Source organism: Indicator indicator, chromosome 1 (assembly GCF_027791375.1).
Source record: "Indicator indicator isolate 239-I01 chromosome 1, UM_Iind_1.1, whole genome shotgun sequence".
NCBI classification, from domain to species: domain Eukaryota; kingdom Metazoa; phylum Chordata; class Aves; order Piciformes; family Indicatoridae; genus Indicator; species Indicator indicator.
Genome location: NC_072010.1, coordinates 111,815,066 through 111,841,367, shown reverse-complemented (window position 1 = coordinate 111,841,367; position 26,302 = coordinate 111,815,066). Strand labels below are relative to the sequence as shown.

Here is a 26,302-nt window from a genome sequence, read left to right as displayed (position 1 = left end):
TGTAACACAGATAAAATAGTTGTGAGACATATATATTAAATGATCAACCTAAAATAAAAATCTGAAAACCTCAAATACTCTCTGAGGCCACCATTATGCAGTGTTCCCTGCAGAATGCAGATTTGTTTGTAGGGTATGACTGGCACACTTTTTTCCTTTAAAAAAATTGCAGAGGAAGAAGGGCCCAGAAAACAAACACAGACCCCAATCACTCTGTGGGAATAATTAACCCAGTGAACATGGGGGCTCAGGTTCAGTTCTTTGGTGCTCTGGTTTTACGCTGATGTAGCGCTGTTGGAAGAGAGGCAGTGCCTTGGGCCTGTAAGCATCAAGCAGCTGTGCCAGTCCTGGCTCCCTGATGCATGGGGTTTCAGATGGAGCACTGTCATCAAAAGTTGCACTATCCAGCTTTTCACGATGGAGTGCAAAAACTCACTCATTACAGTGTTTTGTAAACATTGGTTTCTGAGCAGCACCATTTCCACTCTCCAAATACTGCTTTGCAGTGCTGTAAGAATGGGAAGGTAATTGGCTTCCAAAAAACAAGTGTATTGGAACAGCAGGAAAAAAAATGTGTGGTTGTGAAAACTGCTCTGTATGGGAGATGACTGCATTTACAGGAAGCCTTCTCAGCTCCTTCACATGCAGTGGGAATAGAAGGATATTGGCCTGTCCAGAACAGCTTGTCTATCATTGTGTGATGCATTGAATAACCAGACTGAGCAGGATAACTGTGCTCATTGAGTGAGGAAGGAAAATGCTTATTCTTCCAACTGGACTCTGTGTCTCCCTTGAGAGACAGCATTTATAAAGAACAAGCCCATCCGTTACAAATTAATGCCTTAAAAGTTAGTCAAATTCAGCAACACCCCTCCCCCGAAGGTTTGCTTATCCAGCTCTTGCTCCACAGGAGGGATGTTTCAAACAGAGCTCAGTGGAGGGTTTCTCAGTTTTCACAGAGCAGCTCTTGGCTGCATAGAAAACTGATACTTGAACCAGTACCTAGAAGCTTGTTTTCTCTCAAAATAAATACCACATTCTGCCACCTCTTCTCAGAGACTTCCCCTTTATTTATGTATTTTTTTTAACTTGTAAATCAAGCTCCAGCTGCTCTTGCAGGAGAGGGAGAGGCTGAAATTCCTGATGTTTTGGCCATATTCCTCTTTGTATCTCCTGCCCTGGCTCTGTCTTTTCCTGCATGTCTGACATAAGCTTTCCACTTACAGGGCTTGGCCTTTTTTTGCCCTCCTTCCAAAACTGCCACAGATGCCTTTAGATGCTGGAATGATAGTGGTTAGCCCCTTTTGGACATTAGGTTTGTTGCAGGGGACAGGGTGAGATGCTGGAATGATAGTGGTTAGCCCCTTTTGGACATTAGGTTTGTTGCAGGGGACAGGGTGAGCCTCTAAGCCTTTAGAACCTGCATTCATCATGTTTCCTGTTTTTGCTCAAGCTGGCCATATTCTTGTCTCTTCCGATCCTTCAACTACAAGTTCTTGGGAACTGGGAAGGGCCTTCTGTGGTGCTATTTTGCAGGGTCTATCACTATGGGATTCAGCATGGGATATCACATGGCCCATCATTAGGTTTGTGACATAGAAGTGACATGAAACAGAAGTAATCTCAAATTCATTAACTTCTTAGGAGAAAAGAAAGTGCCTTTTTAGTTACATAATCTGCAAATGACAATCTTCGGATGTCTAAAATGTATCTTCAGCTGTAGGTGTGAATGTACAATATCAATGTTTTCTTTTCAAAATGCGTAGGTTGATTGCTGCTTTTCTTGACATTGCCAATTTTTGCTACCATATGTTCTCCTTTTGCAAAACCTTTAGCACTGTTCAGTTAGCTTAATGTAAACAGATGATGCTGGATCTTGTATTTCAAAATGCTAAGGCTGTAGAGGCACCACCTGAAATTGTGTGTGGCTGGTCTTTCTTAAACTGTGCTCCAAGTTCTGCCTACCATACCTTTTCTTCCAGTTGTCTTCAGAAGAAGAGATTTCCGATGCCAGACAAAATGGGGGGTGTGAAGAAATGTGGTGCTACCTGGGCATTTCAGGTTCTGTTGCTGTCTCCAGAAGGCCAGGCACAGCCAGGCTCTTCATCTCATGCTGTGTTTCTCTTGCAACTAGGATGTCAACGCAGGTGAGGGGAGTGAGTTCACTGACAGTGGTATCGAAGGAGCAGCCACGGACACCGACCTCCTTTCTAGACGATCCAATGCTACCAACTCAAGCTACTCCCCAACGACCAGTCGGGCTTTCATTGGCAGTGACAGCGGGAGCAGCTCCACAGGCGATGGAATTCGCCAGGGGGTGTACGAGAACTTCCGCCGGGAGCTCGAGATGAGCACCACCAACAGCGAGAACCTGGAGGAGGCTGGCTCTGCTCTCAGTGATGAGCAGAGCAGTGGCACCCTTAGCTCCCCAGGGCAGTCAGACATCCTCCTGACAGCTGCTCAGGGCACAGTACGGAAAGCTGGTGCTCTGGCAGTGAAAAACTTCTTGGTGCACAAAAAGAACAAGAAAGTGGAGTCGGCGACACGGAGAAAATGGAAGCACTACTGGGTTTCCCTGAAAGGTACAGCGCAAGTGTGCAAGGGTTTAGCTAGATGAGTATCCTCAATGTCCTGTGGGTTGTGTATTACTGCAGATGGAGAAACCAATAGTTTAGACTCTTAACAAAAGTTGTTATGAACATGATTAAAATTAACATCAAATATGAGGAGTCCTCCTGATGGTTTTCAGAGGCGGCTTTTACTTGATATTTATTGACATGCTAACATTATGACATGCATATAGTCCAAGACACATAACTGCTGCACTGAAGTGGGGTCATACCCTGCTTTGAGTCCTGCTGGCACCACCTGGGGAGGCTTCTCCAAGCACTGGGTGTTTTCCTTAAAAAGCATGCCTATGGTTTGCTGACAGACTAAGTACCTGGGTGCAGCTACAGGCTCCTGACAGTGAGAGTTTGCTAGTGATGATGTTGGTTGCTGGCATGCACTCAAGCAGGGACTCCATCTTTGCTTGCATTCTTCTCATGCTTAGCACCTTGGCCTCTCCTTCTCCAAGATGTGCTTCATGAGCTGAAAAACCCTGAGAGAAAAAACACATTCGTGGTGTGGATGAGAAGCCGTGGTTTGGTCATTGATGCTGGCTTTTGACTTGGGAGACGTTGGCTCTGGCTGTGTCATCCATCTTGCGGCATGCTGGTCGCCTGTGCCACAGACCTTTTTCTCTCTGAATTTTTGCAGTTCCTACTAGGAGCATGCTCCAGCCCTGTTTGGGGTCTGAGTTCTTAAAAATGCACATAAATGTTACTGGACTAGTGAAACTCGGGAGCTGGCCTCCAAAAGTGACCTCTAACTAATCTTCATGGAGTTGCATTAGCAGCAAAATGGAAAGCAGAGTTTTGGGACTGACCTCACTCTCTACCACTGCAACTGGCCCTGCCTGTGAGCCAGAAGAAGCAAAGCCATGTCCCCTGCTGTAGGTTTGGTTACCAAAGTACAGTTACAATCCTATTTGGCCTGCAGAGTACTTTTTTAGAGCATTGTTTTTGAAAATTGTGCAGCACTACTTTAAAACCAACAGCAAAATTAGGTGCCGTCTCTTCCTTGGGGTGGTTAGAGATACTGGGGAAATGAGAGAGAGGGAGGGCTTAGGGGCAGTGGGGAGCCCTAATCTCCTGGAAGGGAGGCCCTGTGGCAGGAAGGTCTCGCTGTGAGGAGCAGGCAAACAAAGGGCCATCTGGGAGGAAAAAGGGGAAGGATGAGCACAGAGACGATGTTATTTTAAAGTGCTTTGACTCAAGTGGAGTGTTTGCTCCTTAGATTGCAGTGCCTTAATAATGTTAGTGTTTAAACGAGCCTTTGAAGTTAACAGCTGCTATTGTTTGGCTGCAAATAGTTTTCTGAGAGGCTGGGTAACAGGGCATCTCTTTGCACCGAGAGGGCTGTTCCCAGTGGCAGAGAAACAATGTGCCAATTTTAGTTGAAAATAATTGTAGATAATGTGAGAAGGTGGAAGGGAAAGGAGGAGACCCTTTTTTGAGGGTCTCCCAAATTGCAGGCTCTTCTTCACAGCCCTAGAGAATTGTCGAGATTACTTTGTAAAACCAAGCAGGTCGTTTGCTGTTCCCAGCTAAAATGCAGTTTTTGTTTTGGCCCTATCGCCCTTGAGTCAGAGATGAAGTGTTAATAGTAGAATAAGGATTTAGTTTATGCTCTTTCTTTATTTGTTGGTGGTTTTGTGTACATCGGTCTTTCAGCAAGCATAGCTTATTCCAGGCCATTTTTCATTCAGTTACTCATCTGCATCCAGTAATTAAATCACTCGATCTTTGCCTTGCAGGGACTGCAGCAGCTAGCAGCTGCAGGAGGCAGAGGCAGGGCCACGGAGGTTTTGCCTGGGGGCCTGTCTGCTCCAGAGTGCCAGCTGAGCGGCTCACAACTGTCTGGGCACAGCCAGAGGAGACAGCTATCATACCTGTGTCATCCTTTTGGTCCCTTCGATGAGATAGGATGGGTTTAAATCCCCACTTTGGGACTTAAAGTGGTATTTCTTATCTGGGGCTGTATTTTACCACCTGTGACCCCTTCTCTGCTCTTGTCTGCAGCTGTTTCAGCAGTCATAAGGCAAATAAAATGGCCCTGCTAGTGCACTGCTTGGTGCACCATACAGCTTGTGGCATTCCCCCATGGTCTAAAAAAATCACTGTCTTGTCAGGCCACCTGGGCCACTGCTGGTGCTCTCTGCTGTGGGGCTGAAAACCTGAACAGGCCCTGGCAAATCCTGCCTCGTCCCTGTGACAGTTTTACAGATGATTTATTGTCCCAAGTATTGGCACTGCATAGATGAATAGTATTAGCACTGAACAGAGAATGCTGCATTTAAATGTGTTGCTAATATACAATCATCTCTTCTAGGATGCACGTTGTTTTTTTATGAGACTGATGGCAGATCTGGCATTGACCACAACAGCATCCCAAAGCATGCAGTCTGGGTGGAAAACAGCATAGTGCAAGCTGTGCCTGAACACCCCAAGAAGGACTTTGTCTTCTGTCTCAGCAACTCCCTTGGGGATGCTTTCCTCTTTCAGGTTGGTTTGATTTGAGGGTTTTGCAAAGTTCTTTTTTTCTCTTCTTCATCCCACCAGCAAAGGAGGATATGTTAGCTCTGGTTCAGACCTGTGAAAAAGCCTGCTAACTCCAGTAGGTTTGGGATTTTCTTGTGGCAGTGCAAGAGGAAGGACACAATATATCCAGTAAATGCCACTCAGGAGACCCAGAACCCCATGTGAATCACCTACAGATCTGCTCTTTGTTTTGACTGACCTGTCCCTGTTTGTGTAGACAGTTGGAAAAAAAGTAAGAATTAAGAAAGATTGTTACATCCCTGTAAAAACTGAGAATTTTGCATGCTTTGACAACATAATTATCACATACAGCCCAGGCCAGTTACCATATAGGACATGCAATAGTGCATTAAATGTGCTGTAACACTGTCTGTCCTGTAAAAGATATATCAAAAACACTTTTATTTGTAATTTCCAACCTGTGCTCGAGTGGTGCTATTTCTTCCTCTTTTGATTCAGTTTTATTCACCAGAGGAATCCCTTATTTATTTCCGTTTCCTTTGACAATGTATTCAGAGTGTTTTGCCTTCTTAAACCAGAAACTACTCTTTGGTAGGATGTACCCCCACACCATCACTACCCAGTATTACAGAGCACATCTTTCAAATTAAATCGTCTTAAAGGTCCTTGTGGCTGTCCTAAACAGGAGGCTAGATTCTCAAACTGGTGCAAAATAAAAAAAAATAAGGCAAGCCATTCTGACTCCAAGGAAGTGGTGCTGGCTTACCTCCTGAAGAGACTGAATATCTGACTGCATATTGGGAAAAAAACCCAACAACAACAAAAAATACAACAACATTTTTTTTTTCAGACTAGCTTCTCTGCCACCTTAATCTGAATTTTCCTCAGCTGTTAGTGTAAGACTGCATTGCTCCTTTCTGCTTTATGCCTTTCATGAGCAGGGCATCTGTATTTTGCCACCTGGATATCTTCATCCAGGTGGTAAGTATGGTGCTTGTGCTTGAAAGGTTGTGGAGCACCACTTCCTCTTGATCTATTGGTCTGAGCTGTAATGTCTTTCCCATGCATTTTTCTAAGGAAAAACTTTAATTGTCATAAAAATAATGCCAGGAGATGGCTAAATACTGAAAAGTTCACATGCAGTACATTATTTCTTTTGTGGACACACAGGGCCTTATTCATTAGAAGCCCTCTGTCATTATGCCATGGGTAGATTTTCATGTAACTTTGTGGGAAAAATCAAAAATGAACCTTTTAAATGAAAAACAATCATTTAGATTGCCTTGCAGAAATTTTTCCTTGATATATCCCTTCTGCCTTAGAACCTATACATTGCTAGTGAAGCAGAAGAGAAAGCAGGAATGGGTTTGGGGAGAAGGGAAAGAAACCAGCTGCCCTGGTGGAAGTAATGTGTGAGTGACTGTGCTGCAGGGCTTGCTCTGCTGCGCACAGAGCAGCTGACCGCGTGTTACTTAACTGCTCCTGTCATACACATCCATCCACACATCACACAGTGCTGTAGTAGTGTTTTGATGAGAAGAAACCAGATGACTATTTCTGTCCTATGGAGACTGTGTACTTAGGTAGAAAAATAGGGTTGCTTTGTAATGTGTACTGATACTGGACATCTTTTAACAAGCCTTCCCACTGCATTGCACCTAGAGACATCGCATACCTCCCACACGATGATTCCTTGCTCAGTCAGTTCTTATCATGCCTACACAAATCCATTACTTGCAGATGTCACATGCATTTTCCAGGAGCTCAGAGCAACATGTGACACCACATACTTATGTATCAGTTGTTTATGTGGTCCTTTCTGTTGAGAAGTGGAGTGATTCCCCATGCCTACTCATCTATCAGGAAAGCCTTCAGCTCCTAAAATCTTTTCATATTATTTTTTTAAACAGAAAAGGAAACTGATTTTAATGGTGTGCAGACAATATTTTAAAATGTAATAAGAGAAAATTCTTGCTGTAATGGTTTTGCTAAGAATTAACGTGCTACTGTCTTTATTGGGAGCTAGGTTTCATGACCTGACTGTAGGCAATGTGTCTCCCATCTGCAAATAGTTATTTTTATCAGAAATTCCTCAGCAATAGGGCCTCAACATGTCTTCAGCAGTGGCTATAAGGCATTGTAAGACCTTGTCTGTGAATGAGAGCTTGTTAAGATTATTACCATGGCAAAGAACCTGACCAGTTGTACAGTGTCAAGACAAGAAAATTTGGAGTAAAGAGAGATATCTTTCTGGTGTAGACCCTGTCTTGTGTTTAGGACTTCTAACCTGAGCTAAGGAAAGTGGTGTCATTCTGGAACATGCGTGTTGCACATATTTTATTACCATAGAAGTTTTGGGAGCATCAGCCTGAAGTGTACAGTCTATGCATATGTGAATTCTAGAGTTGGGCTTCTGGGGTATCTCTCCTTGGCCGTGTCCTTTGCTGTTACTTGTGACCGCCAGGATAGTAGTGAGGATGACCTTCTTTATCTATGCTAGTAACTGGAGAAGTCATACTGTGTTGTCTATTAATAGATCAGGTATCATCAGAAAGTTTAATTAGAACAAGGTGGTTTGGCACCTTGCTACTTTTTCAGCCACAAGCCAAATGCTAGTGTTGTTACTGCTAAAGGCTGACATTCAGAGAAACTCTGCTGTGACTCTGAGTTGGCTGTAAATGTAGTTTTACAATCTACTGTAAAAAGGAATAAAGTTTAGTAGGACAGCTAAGATTTGCTTTTTATTTTGAAAGTCTGGAAAAGGAACACTTTGAAATGTTCTTTATTCTGTGTCAAAGACCTCTAGTGGGAGTAGTGCTCTTCCAGAAAAATGTACTCATGTGCCATGCCCTAGCCTTGATGATTCTCATAGAATCATAAAATCATAGAATGGTTTGCATTGGGAGGAATCTTAAGATCATCTGGTTCCAAGATCTAGATGCCCAACAGGGATCACTGTTGCTCAAAGCCTCATCCAACATGGCTTTGAACAATTCCATGGAGTGGAAGTGTTTCTTTTTCCTAAATTGTTACAGACATGCATGGGAAGGGACAGTACCACAGCTGAAAAAACTATGAAGAACCTGTCTTTAAGGATAGCAACATTTTGTTCAGAGTGCTTTGGCACCATCAGAAGTGGCAAACTTGTTTATCAATGCTTCATAATAAAGCAACTCATAAGTATCATCGTCACATTTTATGCCATCAGTTTATTACTAACTGATGCATGCCAGAAAAACTCTCTATGCTGTGAAGAGCACAGAGGCTGGCATGTTCCTTGACATAAGGAATTAGAGGGTTTAGAGAATGTCAATAAGTGTTGGGCTACAAATTGTGGCAACATTGCACTGAACAAGGAAGGTGATTCCTAAGACCTTGCTTGGAAACACAGCACAGATACAGGTGCAATCCTACGTGCTGAATGCCCAAGTGCTGACTTAAAAATGGCCTGGGGTTTTTATTACTTCTCTGGTCAGTAGATTTAAGGCTTTGAATCATAAGATCAAAGGGAAACGAAACTCCTTGGAATTGCATTTGTTAATCTCCAATTCATTTTAAAGACTTCTTTTTCCCCTCCTTCTCTCTCTCCAGACCTCTAGCCAAACTGAACTGGAGAACTGGATCACGGCAATCCATTCAGCTTGTGCAACAGCGGTGGCAAGGCAGCATCACAAAGAGGACACTGTCAAGCTTCTGAAAACAGAGATAAAAAAGCTGGAGCAGAAGATTGATATGGACGAGAAGATGAAGAAAATGGGTGAAATGCAACTGTCCTCAGTTACAGATTCCAAAAAGAAGAAGACCATACTGGATCAAGTAATCTCTCTTGCTTATAAATCCCTAGCAAATAGTGAAAGCCTTCTGCAGATTGGCAGTATCCCTATCTCCTCCCACTATTCACTGTGTGTGCACTGGCTGAGCTCCCCAGAGCAGGCAGGATGTGTTTGCATGAGAGCTGTGCTGGCTTGCCCTGGCTGCACCGCTTTTCCACACAATGTTCACTGAGGTTCAGTGTGGGCTGTCCTGGCCTCCATGCAAGAGATTCATCCAGCCACTCAGAGGTTGAGTGAGGGCTTTAGGGGAGTGAAGAGGCTACCAAACCACAGCAGTAGTATGCCTTAGGCAGGGGCTGGTTGTAGACCAACAAATGCTGCTTTTTCTGTTGTCTTAGGCATGGAAGAGGCTGGTTCTTCTGCTGGCAGATGGGATGCAGAAGCCATCATTGTTTTCTGCTTGTTACAAGGGCCTGTCCTGACCTCATGGCTGCAGCCCTGGCTGCCCCTTGAGATCACTCCTTCTGACTTCAAGTGGACAACATAGCTGTATATCAGAAGCAGAGAGCCTAGAGCAGATGTCTCTCCTGCTGCTGCAGTAGCACCTTATTTTAAGAAACTAACATATGGCTCCCTCTTCATTAGTTTGTAGCTCTTTTACCACGGCTGCCAAATGCGCCTGTAATGCAAACCATAGGGAATGGCTGGGGCCATAATGCGCTACGATAAAGAGATTTCCTACCCCGTGGAAGCCCGTGAAGAGGTGGTTTAAAGGGGGAAGATACTTGCCTCCATTGAAAGGGCTTCACTCAAAGGCTGTCAGTCAGAGTAAGGAGGCAGAACAGTCTCTCTCTTTATATAACTGCTTTTTTCTAAACACTGAAACTGTTTCCTATCAGCAAGTTGAATTATTTAAAGCCCTTACATAGGCTGTATAGCACTCTTCCACCGATAAGATTAATTATCCCCAGTGTACTATGCTTTTTCAAGTATGGCAAGCTCTGTTGATGCTTACAGCAGTGCTGCTGCTGCAGCTACTGGTTTGGGGTGCTCTGTATGTAGACTTTGGTAGTTTGTTCTTCTTGTTTCTCCAACGCCCTTGATGCATGAAGGAGGTCTCTTAAGGGGACTGCTTAGAAGAGAAACGTAGAACACAAAGAAATTTTAATCCTATTAATTAACACTGTATCAAAGGAGCAGTTGTCTCAGGAGAAGACTTCTGCCATGAATACATAAAAAAGTTGTCTTCCATCTAATGAAAACTGTTTTATTATTTGTATCCTTTTGGGAGTTGAGAGGGTTGGGGAGAGTGGGAAAGAAGGGGAATCAAAGTTTCTTGAGTGAGATGAACGCTGGTGAAAAATGTGTGTTACTGGATTTGTGTTAGTGGAAACAGCAGAATTTTCTTAAGGTATTTACCTCCCCTTTTTTCCTTCTTTCCACTTCTCATGTGTCTCAATCTTCACTGTACACAGATCTTTGTTTGGGAACAAAATCTTGAGCAGTTCCAGATGGACCTATTTCGGTACCGCTGTTACTTGGCTAGTCTCCAAGGAGGGGAGCTCCCAAACCCTAAAAGACTGCTTGCTTTTGCCAGCCGTCCAACAAAAGTTGCAATGGGCCGCCTTGGAATCTTTTCAGTCTCCTCGTTTCATGCACTGGTAAGTTTGAATAGAGGCCAGGGGTCATCTTTGCCAACCTGCAAATGGCGTCATGTATCTGATGCAGAGATGATCTTAACAAACAGCAGTCTGTACCTGGGAGGTGAGCCTTGTCCTTAGTGTGCAGAATATTCTACTTCCCGAAAGAGGTGTGTATCTTGGATATAGATTAAAAAGCAGGTACTTTGCAAACTATAGCCTTGTGGAAGTGGAACACAATGTTTCTCCTAAACATACGATTTTTTTAAATTTCCAGATCTACAGTATAAACATTCTTTCTATAAACAGATGTTCTTATTACAAGAGCAGGCTCATCTCTAAAGTCTGTGTTCATGGGCTTGGTCCAAAAATCCTGTGAAGTCAATGGGAGTTAATATGATGCCCTCAGCATGTGTTGGCTTAGACCGTCTTGAACATGGCTTGCTTTGTACCATATGGATTAAGCCACTAACCTAATATCCAATCTCCTGTTGTCAACATCTGATGTTGTTGAGGCAGGGGTGGGGAAATGTTCTCTCTGCTGCTTATGGTGTGGCAAATGATGTTTAAAAGGATTGCTTAGGTTCATGTAACAACCCAGTTTGTAAAAATCCAAAGAAATGTATTGCAAAGTGATAGGTTTTTAATGAGTTTAAATCAAGTTCCTATAGTTTCTGCTTGGACTCCTGAAGCTTCACAGAAATAGCTGAGCTCCACTGTTGTCTTGTAGATGTCAGCTGTACCCTTCAGTTGAAACCAGAGCTGTAGTTCAGTCAGGGGCGTTTTTATTCTTTTATATTTGAAAAGATTAGCGTCATCATCCTGATAATTGCTGGTAGATTTATGTATTTTTTTTAAGTGCCAGGCTGTAATTTGCATTTGTGCTTCTTTTTTTGCATCTAGCAAAGCGCTGAGCGTTGGCCTGAAAAACAGTCTGCTTCTTCATGCTGGTGTCTCTTGAGAGCCAAATGAAAAAAAAAGTGTTTTGAATATGTTGTGTTGGAAAAGACACGTGCTTTCTTCTCTTTTAAGCAAACTGTCGTGTCCTCCTTTGCCCTCGGTAGCATGGAGATGGTGCAGTGAGTCTCAGACTTGAGCTGGGTGCTGCATGGAGATAGCATGGCATCGCTAGCTCTCCTGAAGATGTTCCTCAGTACATTAGTCAGAGTATGTGCTAAATCTCCCAGGTGCCTCTACACAAATGTCCCAGCTACAGCTAAGAAATATCTCACAAGTCCAGGCTGTGGAAATGGAGATGCTTGCAGTAGTGTTTAAATTCTCCTTTCCTTGATTTCTCCGTGTTTCTCAAGGAGGACCACCATTATTTGCACAGAAACAGTTCCCTGGGTACACCAGCAGCTAGCCTTCTGTTCATCCTGTCTTTATATGAGTGTTTTTATCTGCTGCACCCAAACAACCAGTTTATCAGCTTTGTAGCTTGGGGCATCACTCAGAGATTCAGGTGTTCCCACTGGGGTTGCCAAATGACAGTCACACTTAGCTAGTTTCGGTTGTGGGAATCCAGTACAAAGGTGTTCCAGGAAGCGTACGGCCAAGGGTGGGTCTGTCTGTATGTCTGTCTAGCTTCACCTGGTGCTGACGTTCATACTTGCCATCTCCTACCACTCCCTTTTTTGCAGGAGAGGAGCTTGCTCTCCTAAGGCTACCTTCACATGGGAAATCTACTTAACTTTGGCTTAAACACTTCACCTCTGACTAATGTTGTGCTAATTTCTACCAGAGGTTCCTCATTTTGGAAACGCTCCCCAAATATTTGGTCTTGGTAAAGGCAAATATCTTTAAGTTCCAACGGGGTGGCCACAGGCCATTTTTTAAGTACCCAGGCAGTTAACACTGCTCTAATAAAAAGGGTCATTGAAACTCCCTTTTTTTTTTCCCTTGTGTTTTGCTCTCTCCTTCAAATGTTTCTATCTTTAGGGAAGTGCAGGCTTTAAATACCTTGAGCTATTTGCAAGCCTTTTTCCAGCCCTGTAGGAATTACGAGTCAGTTCCAGGATGCCCTGAGTGCTTCCGCAGGAAACAGCAAAGAGAGAAACCAGGCATTTCAGAAGCAATATGCAAGTTTGGAAGTCTCATGTTTTGTGTGTCCAGCTTTGAAACATTGATAGGAATGAAAAAAAAAAAAGAAAAGAAAAAGCAAAAACCAAACCTGTTGCTGGTGCTGAGGCTTTACTCTGCAATGATCAGGCTGCTTCAGAATGTCACAGATTCAGTGGCAAAGAATTGTGGAAGTGGTACTATTCATTTAATTGTTGATGTTTGATGTTGGAAGAAGTAAGTTAAGTGGCAGTGAGACGGAAGTAGCCTGGCAGCATTGCCATTGTCCCTGTTGTGACAACACATCGTTGCTGTAGCATTTGCCTTTTTTTTTTTCCAAAGCAGATTCCACTGTTTGTTGGATTATGTAAGCCATGGGGCAGTGGGATGCTGCAACCTTTCATTTTAAAACCATGTGGCATTGACAGGTGGCAGCTCGCACAGGGGAGTCGGGAGTGAGGAGAAGGACACAGGCCATGTCCAGATCTGCCAGTAAACGGAGAAGCAGGTTTTCTTCTCTTTGGGGGCTGGACACTACCTCAAAGAAAAAGCAAGGGAGGCCAAGCATTAATCAGGTAAGTGTGTGGAAGTTTGTGATGCTGCTGTTTTCAAGGTCTCTTTGTTAGCGTGCAGAATGCAGCTCATGCAGAGTCACTTGCATCAGGCACACAGCTCACCTTGGCCTTGCCTGTTTAGTCTTTCATGGCCCATAGTCATCTCCTTCCACATCCTCTTCAAAAACCAGTGACTGTAATTACAGATAAATATACAGCAGCTCCTATCAAACAAGGTTTGGGATTTGCACCTTCTTTAGCTGAATTGATTTGATTTCTACTGTTGTGGATTTCTGCTGCTTCTGCTTTTGTTGGAGTTACTTACCCTAAACTCAGGAGTAACAAAGCAGAAATGTCAAATAAATATGACTTTCGAAGAAAAAAAAAGTGCAGACTTGTTTGTTTCTTTAAAATTAGGAGTTTGTAGAATATTTAAAATGTAGCTGAGTTAGGGGAAAACTTGCTAAAGTAACAAAAAGCTTTGCATTTAGTAGGAACAGTCCTTGTTTCGCTTCAGATTTTTAAACAACAAAAGCTGAACTGTTTCCACCCAGTCACTGCCCAGATCTTTCTCTAAAAAGCATGTTTTAATGTGGTGGAAAGGTGCTTCCCTGTTATTCTTTCCAAACATCCCTAATTATGGCTTTCAGTTTTTGAGAGTCATACCTCATCTAATTGCAGGAAATGGAGGCTTTTCTTTCTCTTCTTTCACTTTTTGAGGGGAGAAAGGATTGGGACACATGTTGTTCTGTGCCCTGTGATTTTTTCTTCATTCTGTTAAAGCAACAGTGGGTGTTTGTTTTGTTTAGCAGAGGATGATTGCTGAAAATTTGTTTAGCTTGGTTTTAATGAGACATTAAAAGCTTTGTACTTAACGTACCTCAAATCAAGCACAATCCCTTGTGAGCTAGGATCTTACCCATGCTGTGTCTTCAGACCTGTCTTCTATTCTCGAACTCACTCTTTTGTTTTTCCTCTTTTCAGTGGGGATAAATGCATTTTCAGGCCTTCCCCAAACCCCACCCCTAGCCACCTCACTCCTCAATAAGCAGAGGCACAAAAAGAGATTTTGTTCCAGTTTTAAGAAAAGTGATACTGGAGAGAGTCAAAGAAAAAGTGAAGTTTTGAGAAAGTAGCAGAATATCTAAATGTAATGCCTGAACACATTTCCCCTGCCCCTGCATAGTAGCAGGAAAACTATTGTCAAATTGAAGCAGTAAACTGTAAATCCATAAAAGGTCAATGACCTTCTCCTATCCTGCATTGTCCCTGCTTCATTTTAGGTTCAGAATAGTTAACAGCCAAACCCAGCAACTTGATCATAAAGCTGTGCTGATGTGTAACTATAAAACTGAACTTTTCAGTGTCACTTAAAAGCTTCTGCTGCACTAACAACTGTTTGACTGTCTGATGCAGTCCTGTGCACATCTGGGGTGGATACTGTAAATAATCTCAATTCTCATTCTGTCATTCCTCCTGCACAGGGTCCTGTTGATTTTGGCTCTCTGGCTTATTCTAGGTTACCAGCTCTTATATCATTAGAGAAGGGATACACTGACTTGTGGTACTCGAATGCTTGCTAAGTACTTTTTCAAATCTGTTTTATTACAAAACCAGCCAGAAGCGGAGCCCTTCTTCTGGTTTCTCTGCCTTAGGAGAGGTGGAGAAGTGTTAATTTCCCCCACCTTAAAGGAGTGGGAAGAGCATGAAAGAAGATAAAATTTGTCCAGCTCCACCAAGTCCACCAGTGACAGACCACTAAGCAAAATGGGCTTCTAATTGTTCAGCATGATTCAACATCACCAGCTTGTCTTTCACCCCCCAACCTCCCTTTTAACAAACTGATATTTTCTTTTTCTGTGTTTGAGATGAATGTTTATAGTTTTCAGTTTGATTTCCATGCTAGGTGTTAGACAGTCCTCCCCTTAGCATGTCTGCAGGCAGTGCAGAAGTGCTTTCATGTTTTAAAGCAGAGTCACTCTGTTTCTCCTCAGGTATTTGGTGAAGGCGCTGATTCAGTAAAGAAGTCTCTTGAAGGAATCTTTGATGATACAGTCCCAGACGGCAAGGTAAAACAGCAGCTCTCCAGCTGCCTCCTTCACCCTGCTTTTGCAGCCAGCCTAAATGCAGCACTGACTCTGGGATGCAAGAGAGGATGTGGAGCCTCTGGGAGAGGAGAGGTTGTAGCCCCTCTGGAAGGGTTTGAGCTGGTTGCCCATGATCTAAAGGGTTCACTGTATTCTGACATCTGCGGGTCCCAGCCCCAGAGGGTTGTTAGCACTGCATGCCGGGGAAATGCCTGCCCACAGGAAGACCTGGAGGCTGCTGGTTCTGGAAGATGTCTCCTTGTGGCAGCAATTTGGGGTTTTCATAATTGAGGGTTGGCACAACTATGAAGCAGAGGACTTTCTCCGTGCTCATGTGCTTCTGCGAGCTTTTGCACCTGCAGCCATAATTACAACTGCTTTCTCTTTCCCCAGAGAAAGTTAGCTATGAAACAGCATTAAGACAGTGCTGAGACACATTCTTCATGTAGTGAATATGGGGTTTGCTGTGTGAGCCCACTTGGAGCAAACAAGGATTCTGCAGCTCCATCACTTCCTGGGGATTTAAAGCTTGGAATGCAACTCAGATGTATAAAAGACTGGAAATTCAACTTAAGTGCTAAGTTTTGCTATTTTAACATTTCTAGGTATAAGAACTGTATTGTCTACAACGGTTTTATTTGGCTTGGATTAGTTTACTCAGAAACACAGTGCATTTAATTTAAAGTCTTTTTTTATCACTATTATTTTTCGTTGAATTCCTGGCTTTCCCAGCAGCCACAGGGCGAAATCCCAGGAAAAGTGCATTGTACCAGTGCATCTGTGTGGGTGGCATGGGAAGGCACACTTTATACTGCTCAGGCAAAACTGCAAAGTTTCATGTCCAGACAAGCCCTCAATCTAGGCTTATGAATAAAATGTCTTTTCTGCAAGAGGGCTTTTTGATACAGCATATAAGGTTCCTTACACTTGTTGCTGATGAAGAGGGAGATTGTGTTTGGCTGGTAGAGTCATAATGGATTTTGTCTGTTTAGAGGGAAAAAGAAGTGGCACTGAGCAGTGTCCATCAGCACAACGCCGACTGTGATATTTGGGTTCATGAGTATTTTACGCCATCTTGGTTCTGCCTGCCGAACAACCAGCCTGCCCTGACAGTCATCCGTCCTGGGGACACCACACGAGATGTCCTGGAAACTATTTGCAAGGTAACAGCTGCGAGCATGCCCTGGAACAGGGTAGGAGTGTCTACAACCCAGAGCCCTGAAATTTTCATGCTGGCACCACACAAGAAAAGTTCCTAGAGCTAAATTTGGCATGATGTAGGGAGAAGAAGGCAGACTAGTTTTTGCCTTTTCCACTCTGGCTACCGTGCATGAGCCTCTGAAGTGCCCTTATGCCCTGATTCTGCCTCTGCTGCCACCTCTCACAAACCCACCCACCCACTTCTCCTCCACTGGAGACCAAGCTGTGTGCAGGACCTTTCTCCTGCCTCCTAACATCCTGGCCCCCAGCTTGCTTCCTTTCACTGTACACTTCATAGCATGGTAGTGCAGTCACCCTCTCCAGGCCCGACCTCTGCCAAGCCCTTCCATGGGCCCATTCCCTCCTCTGCCAGGCAAGTGGGGTGATGTCACCCTTTCCCAGGTGCCAGATTGTCCTGTTTCCAGGTGCCATTCCTCCTTCCTTCCCCTTGCTGCTTCCTCTCCTCCAGCTGGTGTGGAGGAGGAAGGCACGGAATAAACAGTGATATCAGGAGTAGGAGAAGGTGTCTGTGTTTGCTGTCTGTATTGTATAGTCAGACTCACCTTGTGTAGGTGGCAGGAGGGATGAGAGAGGAAAGCTTTTGTGTGCGTTTGGGGGAGTGGGAGAAAAACCACCTGGATTTCTTTTCAAGATGAAGTATCAAAGACATCTGGCCATTAAAAAGAGCTGCATCTCAGCAGTGAAGTTGAAATCTTTGACAAATTAAATACAAGCTTTTAGTTCTGGCAGCTACATAATGTATGTTTTCTGCTAACTGGCTGACTGCAAGCTAGACCAAACTTGTGTCATGTGCTGTTCTGAAAAGTGAGTCTTTTGTACAATAACAACCACAAAAGAAAACATTTATTGCTATTAAAACCTTAACTTCAGGGACTTTTGGAACATGGTGCACATGCTTCCAAAGAGAGAGAAGGTGAGAGAAAAGCATTTGTTTGCAATAATTACACAGTCTGCTCATCTCTCTGCCAGGTGCACTACTAAAGAGTGCTGTAGCTTGTGAAAGCTCTTGTATTTAGGAAAAGATGACATTTTTTGAGAGAGGCATAATAAGGAAGCTGAATGATACATTATTTGTAATGATTTATTTTTAGGATTTATATTTTCCTTTGGATAAGAGTGATTAATTCAGTGGGCCAGATCCTTACATTGAGTAGATTGGTGTAGCTGCACTGGTTTCAGTAGGTCTCTCAGTATGTGATTGTTGGGGGTGGTGGTGTATAAAGATCAGGGGAGGTGGGTGAGTGTTTGTTTTTTTTGAAGAGCTGTTATCTGTTTCTTTTCTTTCTGTAAGAATTTTCAGTCTGATCAGTTTCACTGATGGATGTCTTCTTTTCTGTAGCATTTAATAATCAATCTCTTTCTTCTGTCTCTTGCATTCAGCTCATTTTTTCCCCTTTAATATCTGATCCACATCATTTCACATCAGTTTGCCATCTGCCATCTGAGAACCAGTCAAGTTCTGGTATAGTAAACATTTCAAGATCTACATTTCATATAAACCTCTTCATGTTTGTAGATGTGGTAAAATCTGTCTGTGCTATTAAACTGAGCTTGGTTATTGTGTTGGAGAACATTAAATGCACTCAAATCATTGCAGAAAATGTGTTATTTTACTAATATTGTTACTTGTTAGCATACAGCAAATTAAGTTTTGGAGGCTGCTTTGTGACACTTCTATCATTTAAGATTGGAGGAAGGAAAGTTTAAACAATATTTTGAAGTGGTTTCTCAAAGATTTCTCCTAAGATTTAACTAATAACCTCACTTGGAAGGCAGGAAGAGTCAGGGTATATGCATCAAATTGTTTCCTATGAATAATACAGATCAGTGTGCATGTGTATACACATTGCTAACATTTGCATAATGGTATGTCTTAAAATTGAGTAGAAACACACACAAACTGTATATGGATTTAGGCAGAGCCAGTATGGAGAAAAGAACTTCAAAAATCAAGCATAGAAACTACATGGTGGAGAGAGGTGATTCTGCCATTTTGCTCTGCTCTGGTAAGACCTCACCTGGAGTACTGCAGTACTGGAGTACTGGAGCCTTCAACACAGGAAGGACATGGACCTGATGGAGCAGGTCCAGAGGAGGGCCACAAAAATGATCAGGGGGCTGGAACACCTCTCCTACGAGGATAGGCTGCGGGAGCTGGGATTGTTCAGCCTGGAGAAGAGAAGACTCCAGGGAGACTTCATAATGCTCTTCCAGTACTCAAAGGAGGCCTACAAGAAGGCTGGAGAGGGACTGTACAAAGGCCTGTAGTGATAGCAAATGGGCCACTGGTTTCAAACTAGAGAAGAGTAGATTTAAATTGGATGTTAGGAACAAATTCTTTAGCATGAAGGGGGAGAAACACTGGAACAGGTTGCTCAAGGAGTAGTTGAGGCCCCATCCCTGGAGAAATTCAAGGTCAGGTTCAACATTGCTCTGAGCAGCCTGATGTAGTAGAGGATGTCCCTGCTGACTGCAGGGGGGTTGGACTAGATGGCCTTTGGAGGTTTCTTCCAACCCAAACCATGCTATGATTCTGATTCTATGAATTTAAAAAGTGTTGTTTTCTCATTATTTGCATTTTTGAAATAGACTTGTGGGAGAGGAAAGAAGGAAATTTCCCTTAAGTCTCTGGGTCTGTGTTCAGAGTTTCTGAGAAGTTACTTAAACCTGATGCTCTGTGAGCTTACTTTGATTTTGAGCTGGTGTTGACCCTGCTGAAAAGTTTGGGCCAGACAGATGTGAAACCAGAGTAATACAGTGTGATGGCTAGCACGTTTCCATGGTGCTGTCATTTTAGCACTAATGATGTTCTCCCCTGCCAAGCTGAAAGAATATGTCTGTCCCTTGCTTTAAGTAGAAAGGGGAACTGAAATGGATGAGTAGTTCAGGTTGTATGCTGACTCACTACACCATGCAAAGCCTGTTGAATTGGATCACACCCCAGGCTGTAAATTCTTCTTCAAGAGCATGTTGGTTAAGTTGTCACGTTATGCTTTAAATTGGTTTAGCTGCTTGATTTAGGCCAGACATAGCCAGAGTTATTAGGAGAGAAATAAATAAACCAAGAAGCTTATTTGGACTGCTAAATTTGCTAAAATACCTTTGAGCAAAAAAGGTAATTTGGGTGGTCTCGAAAGGATATTAATGTCATTGAAGCTGCCCTGTTTCTGCTTCTGCATTCCTGCATACAGATGCAGCTATACCAGGAAAAAAAAAAAAAGTGAATTAATGCCATGGCTTTTAAGGCAGGCTGGCTGTGTCTACTTTAAGAGGACCTTTTCCTTTCACTTCAGTAGAAAGTCATGCCCCTATTTGGAACAGTTTAGTCAATGTAAAGTTTTAAGGTGGCAAAGCCATAGTGTACAGCTCACGTCCTGTGCCATCAGAGCTTTAATGGTGATGACTCTCATTGCCTGACTTGGATGAGATTGTAATGTAGTGGATAAATGGCATCCACCCTGGCTGATGGTGTTTCTTGGAAGAAATTAGTGGCTAAAAATATATGTGACTTTTATCTAGTGACCTCTTCAGATGATTCTGTGCTCTGGCAAAGTTCAGGGCTTCAGTGCAGCATTGGTCAATTTGCATTTGGCTTCCTTCTGCTCTCTGAAACAGCCCGCACACAGGATTTTCTCATACCTCCCTGCAACAACTTGTGAAAATGGAGGTATTGGTGGTCACCTCCACACCTGATGCCATGCCCATATCAAAGCAGGCAGAAGCCCTGTCATTGATGGCTGGGGTGGAAGATCAAACTGCCACCTTCGGGGAAAGTTGCTCTTTTAAGATGCTATCAGGGTTCAGGCTGTAGAGTGTGTTGCAGGCAGGTGTGAGTGCACCCTGCCCCTGCTCCAGGGTAGGCGATGGCTCTGAATTCATGTTGGTGGGATGCCCCAGGCTCCACAGGGAGCCTAGGGTGGCTGAGCATGGGTTCCCTGCACCACCAGTGCAGCTGAGGCAGCTCTTGGCCTGCGCCCAACAGCTGGAGGCCCCAGACTGGATAATTTCATGTCCTTCTACAACAGGTTGTGATTTCTGCTGGCCTGGGGGAGTCTGGAAAGCGACCCTTTGGGTCTCTTCTGCAAAAGGAGGATTTTCAAAGTCACTGTTGGAAACAACATGAATAACCAGCTGTGGACAAGGGCTCTCTCCTAGCCCTTGGCTTTGGTCAATGACATATAGCTTGTCAGTATAGGTCTGGAAGACAAGCATGGCGGCCTCATGCTGCATGAAACACAGCACATGTCCAAGAGCTTTGCCTGAGGAGACCATGAGAACATACATCATGATGAGAAAGCTACTAGGTTGCCTGCCTCCTTATGGTTTTTCCACACAGATTTTTTTCCCCACCAACCTTGCTGAAAATGGCTCAAATATTTCATGGACTTACAGAAAGTGCTATCATAGACTTTTCCCTCTGGATGTGGGGTATGCAGTCTGTGTTTTTGTATAACTGGTGTGCAAGCTGCTCTTTGGTTTGTGTCTAGGGACAGTAAACTAATCTGACCAGAAGCTCATCCTCTGTATGATTTCTGAGCCATTAAAGCCAGTTCTGCTTCCCTTTAATTTCTGGGATGTTTGTATGTGTCTGCCTGTAAGAGAGAGAACTAGTGAAAACAGTAAACAATGAGCAAAGTATGCAAAAAGCTTATAAAAAAAATGGGGAGAGGGCAAGGATCTCCTACATTCACCTCTTTTTTATTTTGGCACTTGATAGCCTTAAAATTCTTTATTTAATTAAATAGGTATTTGGCCTGATTACAGAGGTTATTCAATTTCAGATACTCAATTTCATATAAGGATAATTTGGTCTTTGAGTTGGATATATTTGACCATAGCACTGATGTAGAGTGCAGCAATAGATTTGTCTTTTTGCTAATTTCTTCATTCATGGGCTAATCTAGACTTACAAAAATATTCACTGTTCTCTGAGAATTTGCTGAAGGATTTACTAGGTCAGTGTGTGATCTTTTCCACAGGGCACTTGGTGTATGTTACTCATCATCTGTACTGCGTGATCAGTCAGCTGAGTCTTGGTGTATCATCCTTTTGGCTTGAACTGGATAAGCAAGGTTTTAAAAACCATCATAAATATGCAGTAATGATATTCTTGCATGAATTTTCAGGTTTTACGTATAACCTAAGAAACCTTGGTAATTTTCTTGTATAAAATGAAAAGGCCAATATGTAAAAACATTTAATAATGGGATTTCAAAAGTGACAGCAGGGAGAATTTACCTCCTGTATTTGTGAATCACTTTGGAGTTTTTCATTAGCTTTAGTCAACAGTTTGAAAGTAACTTCTGAATGACATCCTTTGTGTTTATCATAATTCCGATGCATTTTGATTACACACTGTATTAACCTCTGCTTAAATCAAGCTTATTAATCGTGCTGAGAAAAGGTCATTAACATCTCCCAGACCAAATGCTGTATCCTCAGCTAATTATAGCTAATTCATTAAAATGGTGTGACCTGTTTCTACTGGGATATAATCCAATATGCAACTCTTGGCTTCTTTTTAGCCTTATAAAGCCAGTGCATCCTGAGCTGCTTGGAATTTAGAGGAGATTTTTTGTTTTAAATATTAACCTTGTTTGCAATTTACCACATCATACGTACCCACTGAATTATGAAGTTGCTAAAAACCCCAAAACAAACAGAAAAAGACTTTCCTGTTAACGTTTTTCTCTCCTAGCAGAACCTTTATTTTCTTTCTTGTGATTTTAAATTTCCCTTGTATACAAAAGTGTTCTCTGAGTCTTCTGCTCTAATAGTGTTTACTGATTTCTGTAATAGCTTGGGAGGGAACAGAACTGCCAGATAAGCAGAACCAAAGAAGCTGCATAGAGTACTAGCACTGCCCCTGACATCCTCGTCTGTAGTCATTAAATGAATGCTTATTCCTGGAGAAGAGGAGGAGATTCAGGTTCTTGCTGGGATTAAGAGATGATGGGCCTCTTGTATTGGGGCATATTTCTTCCTTTGAGTATCAGGCTGTTTTCTAAGTATGGATGATGTGAGCCATTGCATTTCTGTTCTAAAGCCTCTTCTCCTTTACTTGCAGACACACCAGCTGGATTACTCTGCTCACTACCTGCGTCTTAAATTCCTGATTGAAAACCAGATCCAATTTTATGTACCAAAGCCAGAAGAGGATATCTATGAACTGGTAATGCTACCTACTAAGCAAAATTAAATGACACTTGGTAGGACACTATTAATTAGTGTTTATCTGACATTTGTAATATGCAGAGTTATGCTTTTTAACTTGCAATTACGATGCTTTGCAAACCATAACAAATTGGCCTACAGTAAAGTAACCTCTCCAAACATTTCATCTTGATGAGAGTGTTGGTGTTTAGTGTTGTGTTTGTGCACACATGTGCCTATATGGAAGAGACAGAGAAGGAAAAGCCACAGCTAATGTGTGAAAGTGACCATAACATGCATTTAAGCTCAGTTCCTCTCAAGGTTGTCTTGGTTTTTTTTTTGTTTGTATTGTCCTTGGCAGTTTTAAAGACAGTCTTGAGGACTTGTTGTTTGGGTCACTTTGCCTGATATTTGAAGAGGGGAAGATGCACAAGTAGTTGGTTTTTTTGGTTTGTTGTTCTGTTGGTGGTGTTTTTTGTTTTTTTGTTTGTTTGTTTTTCCTAAGCAGGAAGGTAAATGTTGAGGTTAAAAAAAGCTCTGCAGTTTTGTGTGAGAATATACTTCCCTAATTGCTTTAGTTGATTTTTTTTATATCATTCATCTGAGAAGCAGACTTCAAAAAAATTTTGAAATGAGAGATTAAAAAAAAAGACCAAACAGAATTAGTGTCATGCTTTAATTCTGTGATTTTACACATGCATGCTGTAAAGCTTTTAAAAATCCTTTTCACTGGTGGCTGTTTCAAAGTAAAACTTTGAAAGTTATGGATGCTTCTGTTAATTTAGAAAAGAGGTTCTGGGATTTGCTACTAATGCTATCAACCCCCTCCCCACCCCCCCCCCAAAAAAAAAAAAAAGGAAAAAAGGGGGAGAGTGAAAGTGCTAAGACTGGAGAGTGAAATATAGTTGGGAAAAACTAAAACTCAGAGTATGCAGATTTTAGCTTTCATCACCTGGAACGACTGTGGTGACTTGTCTTATGTTGAAAGGTTGTTCAATTGACATAGTCACCAGTTATTGTTTATTCTGGAAAAAATGAAATTAAACCAAAACTCTGCTGTAGTCAGTGGGACTATGAACATGCTGAAAGGTTATAATATAGATAGGTGCTGCAGGGGTATATCTAATGTAGTAAAATTAGAGCAACACACATTTGTGTGTTTGCTTGTGTGTGTGTGTGCATGCTTGTTTCTATTACAGTTTAAAGCTATGCTTAAATTGTAAATAAGAATTAGCTCCTTCCAGAGGATTCAGTTAAGGGGCTGGTCAAATTTTTCTAAGAGGCTAAGCGAAGTAAATAGTGATAAATTTATTTCATTTCATTGGCTCTGCAGATTCCTATATAGTTTAGGAACACAAAGTTTTCATTCTTTCTCTTCGCTCCTTCTTGCCTGCTTTGCTTCTGCCTTATCTCTGACCCTGCAAGCTGAACTGTCTTCTGTTTAGACTGTAAGGTACAGGGGAAAGGAGAGGAAGCAAGAGCAGGCTGATTGTTGATATAGACCTCTGGGCTGCCCAGGGGGGTTTGAGTCTGTACAAGAGGGTATTTCTGATTGATGTTGAACTGTAAATATATATAAATATATTTCGTACATGTTTATTGCCTTTTATAATTTTGTATTTGGTCCATTTTTGTAAATATAACTTCACTTTTGCTTCCGAGTTCTGAGTTTGTCTGGTAATCTACTCCGGAGGTAATTTTTCCAGTTTGTTGGGATCCAAATCCAACCCACAATAGTTTCATGCAAAAATTTGAGTTGGTTTATTTAGTTTGTTTAGTTAATACGTTCTGGTGCAATATAACAAAACTGATGCCTGTATTTTTCAGAGTTCTGAGTAGCTCTTTGTGATACTATCTGCTGTTGATGACACTTTGCAAAAACTATCTCCCATTTGCTAAAATGCTTTTATAGACATTACTGAAGAAAAGTAATTTCTTAGGATCATGCTCCTTTTTCTTGCAGAATGTATCAGATATATTTAAATAAAAAATGAAAATTTATATCAGATATATTTAAATAAGAAATGTAAATTGAATATGCATGTTCCATTCTCTCCAAAACATTAATGGTGACATTTGGTGTACTGACAGTCTCTCAAAACGTGTTAAAAATGTTCCTAAGGTTTCTGGGGGCAGTATTTAACATTAGGTGCTGTACTGGGCAGCTGTACTTTTAAGCACCTTTTATTGTTTAAGTGTTGGAGTGTTTTGGCTGAAGTTTGATGTGCTAGTCTTTTTGCTTTGGGTAGGATGGCACTTTTAGATGGAAGCAGGAGACTAGAGGCATCACCAGAAATCTTGCAGGTAGAATGAGGTTGGGTTGAAGGCACTGGAGCTGCTGGAAAATGTAGCCCTGATAAAGGGTGCTTGGATGAGACCAGTAGTGCAAGAGGAAAAAAAGGGCAAGGAAGATAAAATCTTGAGAAAAAGAAACAAGCTCCCCTCAGTAATAATGGTAATAATAAATATAATAATAACATTGTTTGGGGGCTTTTTGTTTGATTAGTTTTTGTTATTAATATTATTCTTATCCCAAAGCTTCTAAAAGAGACACTGAGGGATTGAAGTGGCTCAAAGGGGCAATGCTGTTAGGAAGAAATCCTGTCCCTGGCAGTCCCTGAGATGCTGGTATTGCTATCAAATGTCTCTGTACAGAGACATGGGCCCCATACTGGGTCCAGAGGGGGTTTTCCCCAGGAGCCCATGGCTCCAGCTGGCAGCTTTGTGGTGAGAGCTGCCATAGCCCAAATATGCTGCTTGCCTTTGGTGTCAGGATGGCAGATCCACAGGGCACAGAAATGAAAGCAGCACGAGCAGGCTGCTGTTGGTCAGGCTCTCTGGTTTAGGCAGCTCAGCTGCAGTCCCTGCATTCCAGTATTTGTCTCCCATTCAGCAGAGATTCTTGCTTGAAAACAGCACCTTGGGATGCAAGCAGCAAGCGGCTTCTGTTCTGTAATACCTAATATTTGCACTTAAACAGATGTGTAAGTGCTGAAATAAACAAGAGAAAAATGATATATATATATTTTAAGGAAACCATTTACTAGTAAGTTACTCTTTCAAAGAAGTGGTTTAAACACTTTAGTCCAAGCGTTGATGTCAATTAGTTTCTAAATGTTAGTTATTGTGAACTGGTTTTTTACACACTCATACGAGCATGTAAACAAAATTAATATTTACCTGTGGGCTGTCATTCATCTATGGGTATGATTTTTTTCCAAAGACAAAAGGATGGTTTGTTACTTAAGTGCTAGCCTGTGCTATGGGAAAAACAGCTTCAAACCTGTGCTGAGCAGGAAGTTTACAGTCTGTCAAAGCTGTCCTGACACAGGAAATACAAGAAATAGGGCTGACTCTCAGAGTCACTAAATATCTGACTTTGTGTCTGCCTCAGGTGGAATGATAGGGCCCAATACAAGCTCTTTTGTTTGGAGCTCAGGACAGGATTTGAGTTCAGTAGTGAGCCACACAGGAGAGAACACAAGGGATTTAGAAGCACAAACTGTGTGAGCTGTGGTAGAGTGGTGCAGCCCTGCTGAGGAGTTGCTTGCCTCCTGAAAGGCAGAGTGAATTGCATGAGCATGTGTAGGCTTCTGGGTTATTACCCAGGTGTGAATTTGTGCGAGTCTCCCAGGAAAGATGTTAATGACCATTTCAAAGACTTGGGGGCTTTTCTTGGTACAAATAAACATAAACATGTTAAAGGTGAAATTT

General features: G+C 42.3%; 1 protein-coding gene across 3 annotated transcripts in view; it reads left to right on the top strand.

Annotated features, from left to right (window-relative positions):
• The window catches only part of TIAM1 (TIAM Rac1 associated GEF 1), a 98,912-nt gene that overhangs the window by 21,989 nt on the left and 50,621 nt on the right, over window positions 1-26,302 (top strand). For 2 of the 3 annotated variants that reach the window (XM_054381845.1, XM_054381837.1), the window contains 8 exons: window positions 2,135-2,582; window positions 4,933-5,105; window positions 8,694-8,918; window positions 10,351-10,536; window positions 13,002-13,148; window positions 15,122-15,196; window positions 16,207-16,377; window positions 22,503-22,607. In XM_054381845.1, the coding sequence (XP_054237820.1) occupies window positions 2,135-2,582; window positions 4,933-5,105; window positions 8,694-8,918; window positions 10,351-10,536; window positions 13,002-13,148; window positions 15,122-15,196; window positions 16,207-16,377; window positions 22,503-22,607 (1,530 nt within the window). The remainder of the gene's footprint in view (window positions 1-2,134; window positions 2,583-4,932; window positions 5,106-8,693; window positions 8,919-10,350; window positions 10,537-13,001; window positions 13,149-15,121; window positions 15,197-16,206; window positions 16,378-22,502; window positions 22,608-26,302) is intronic. The other variant, XM_054381830.1, reaches the window with a different exon arrangement.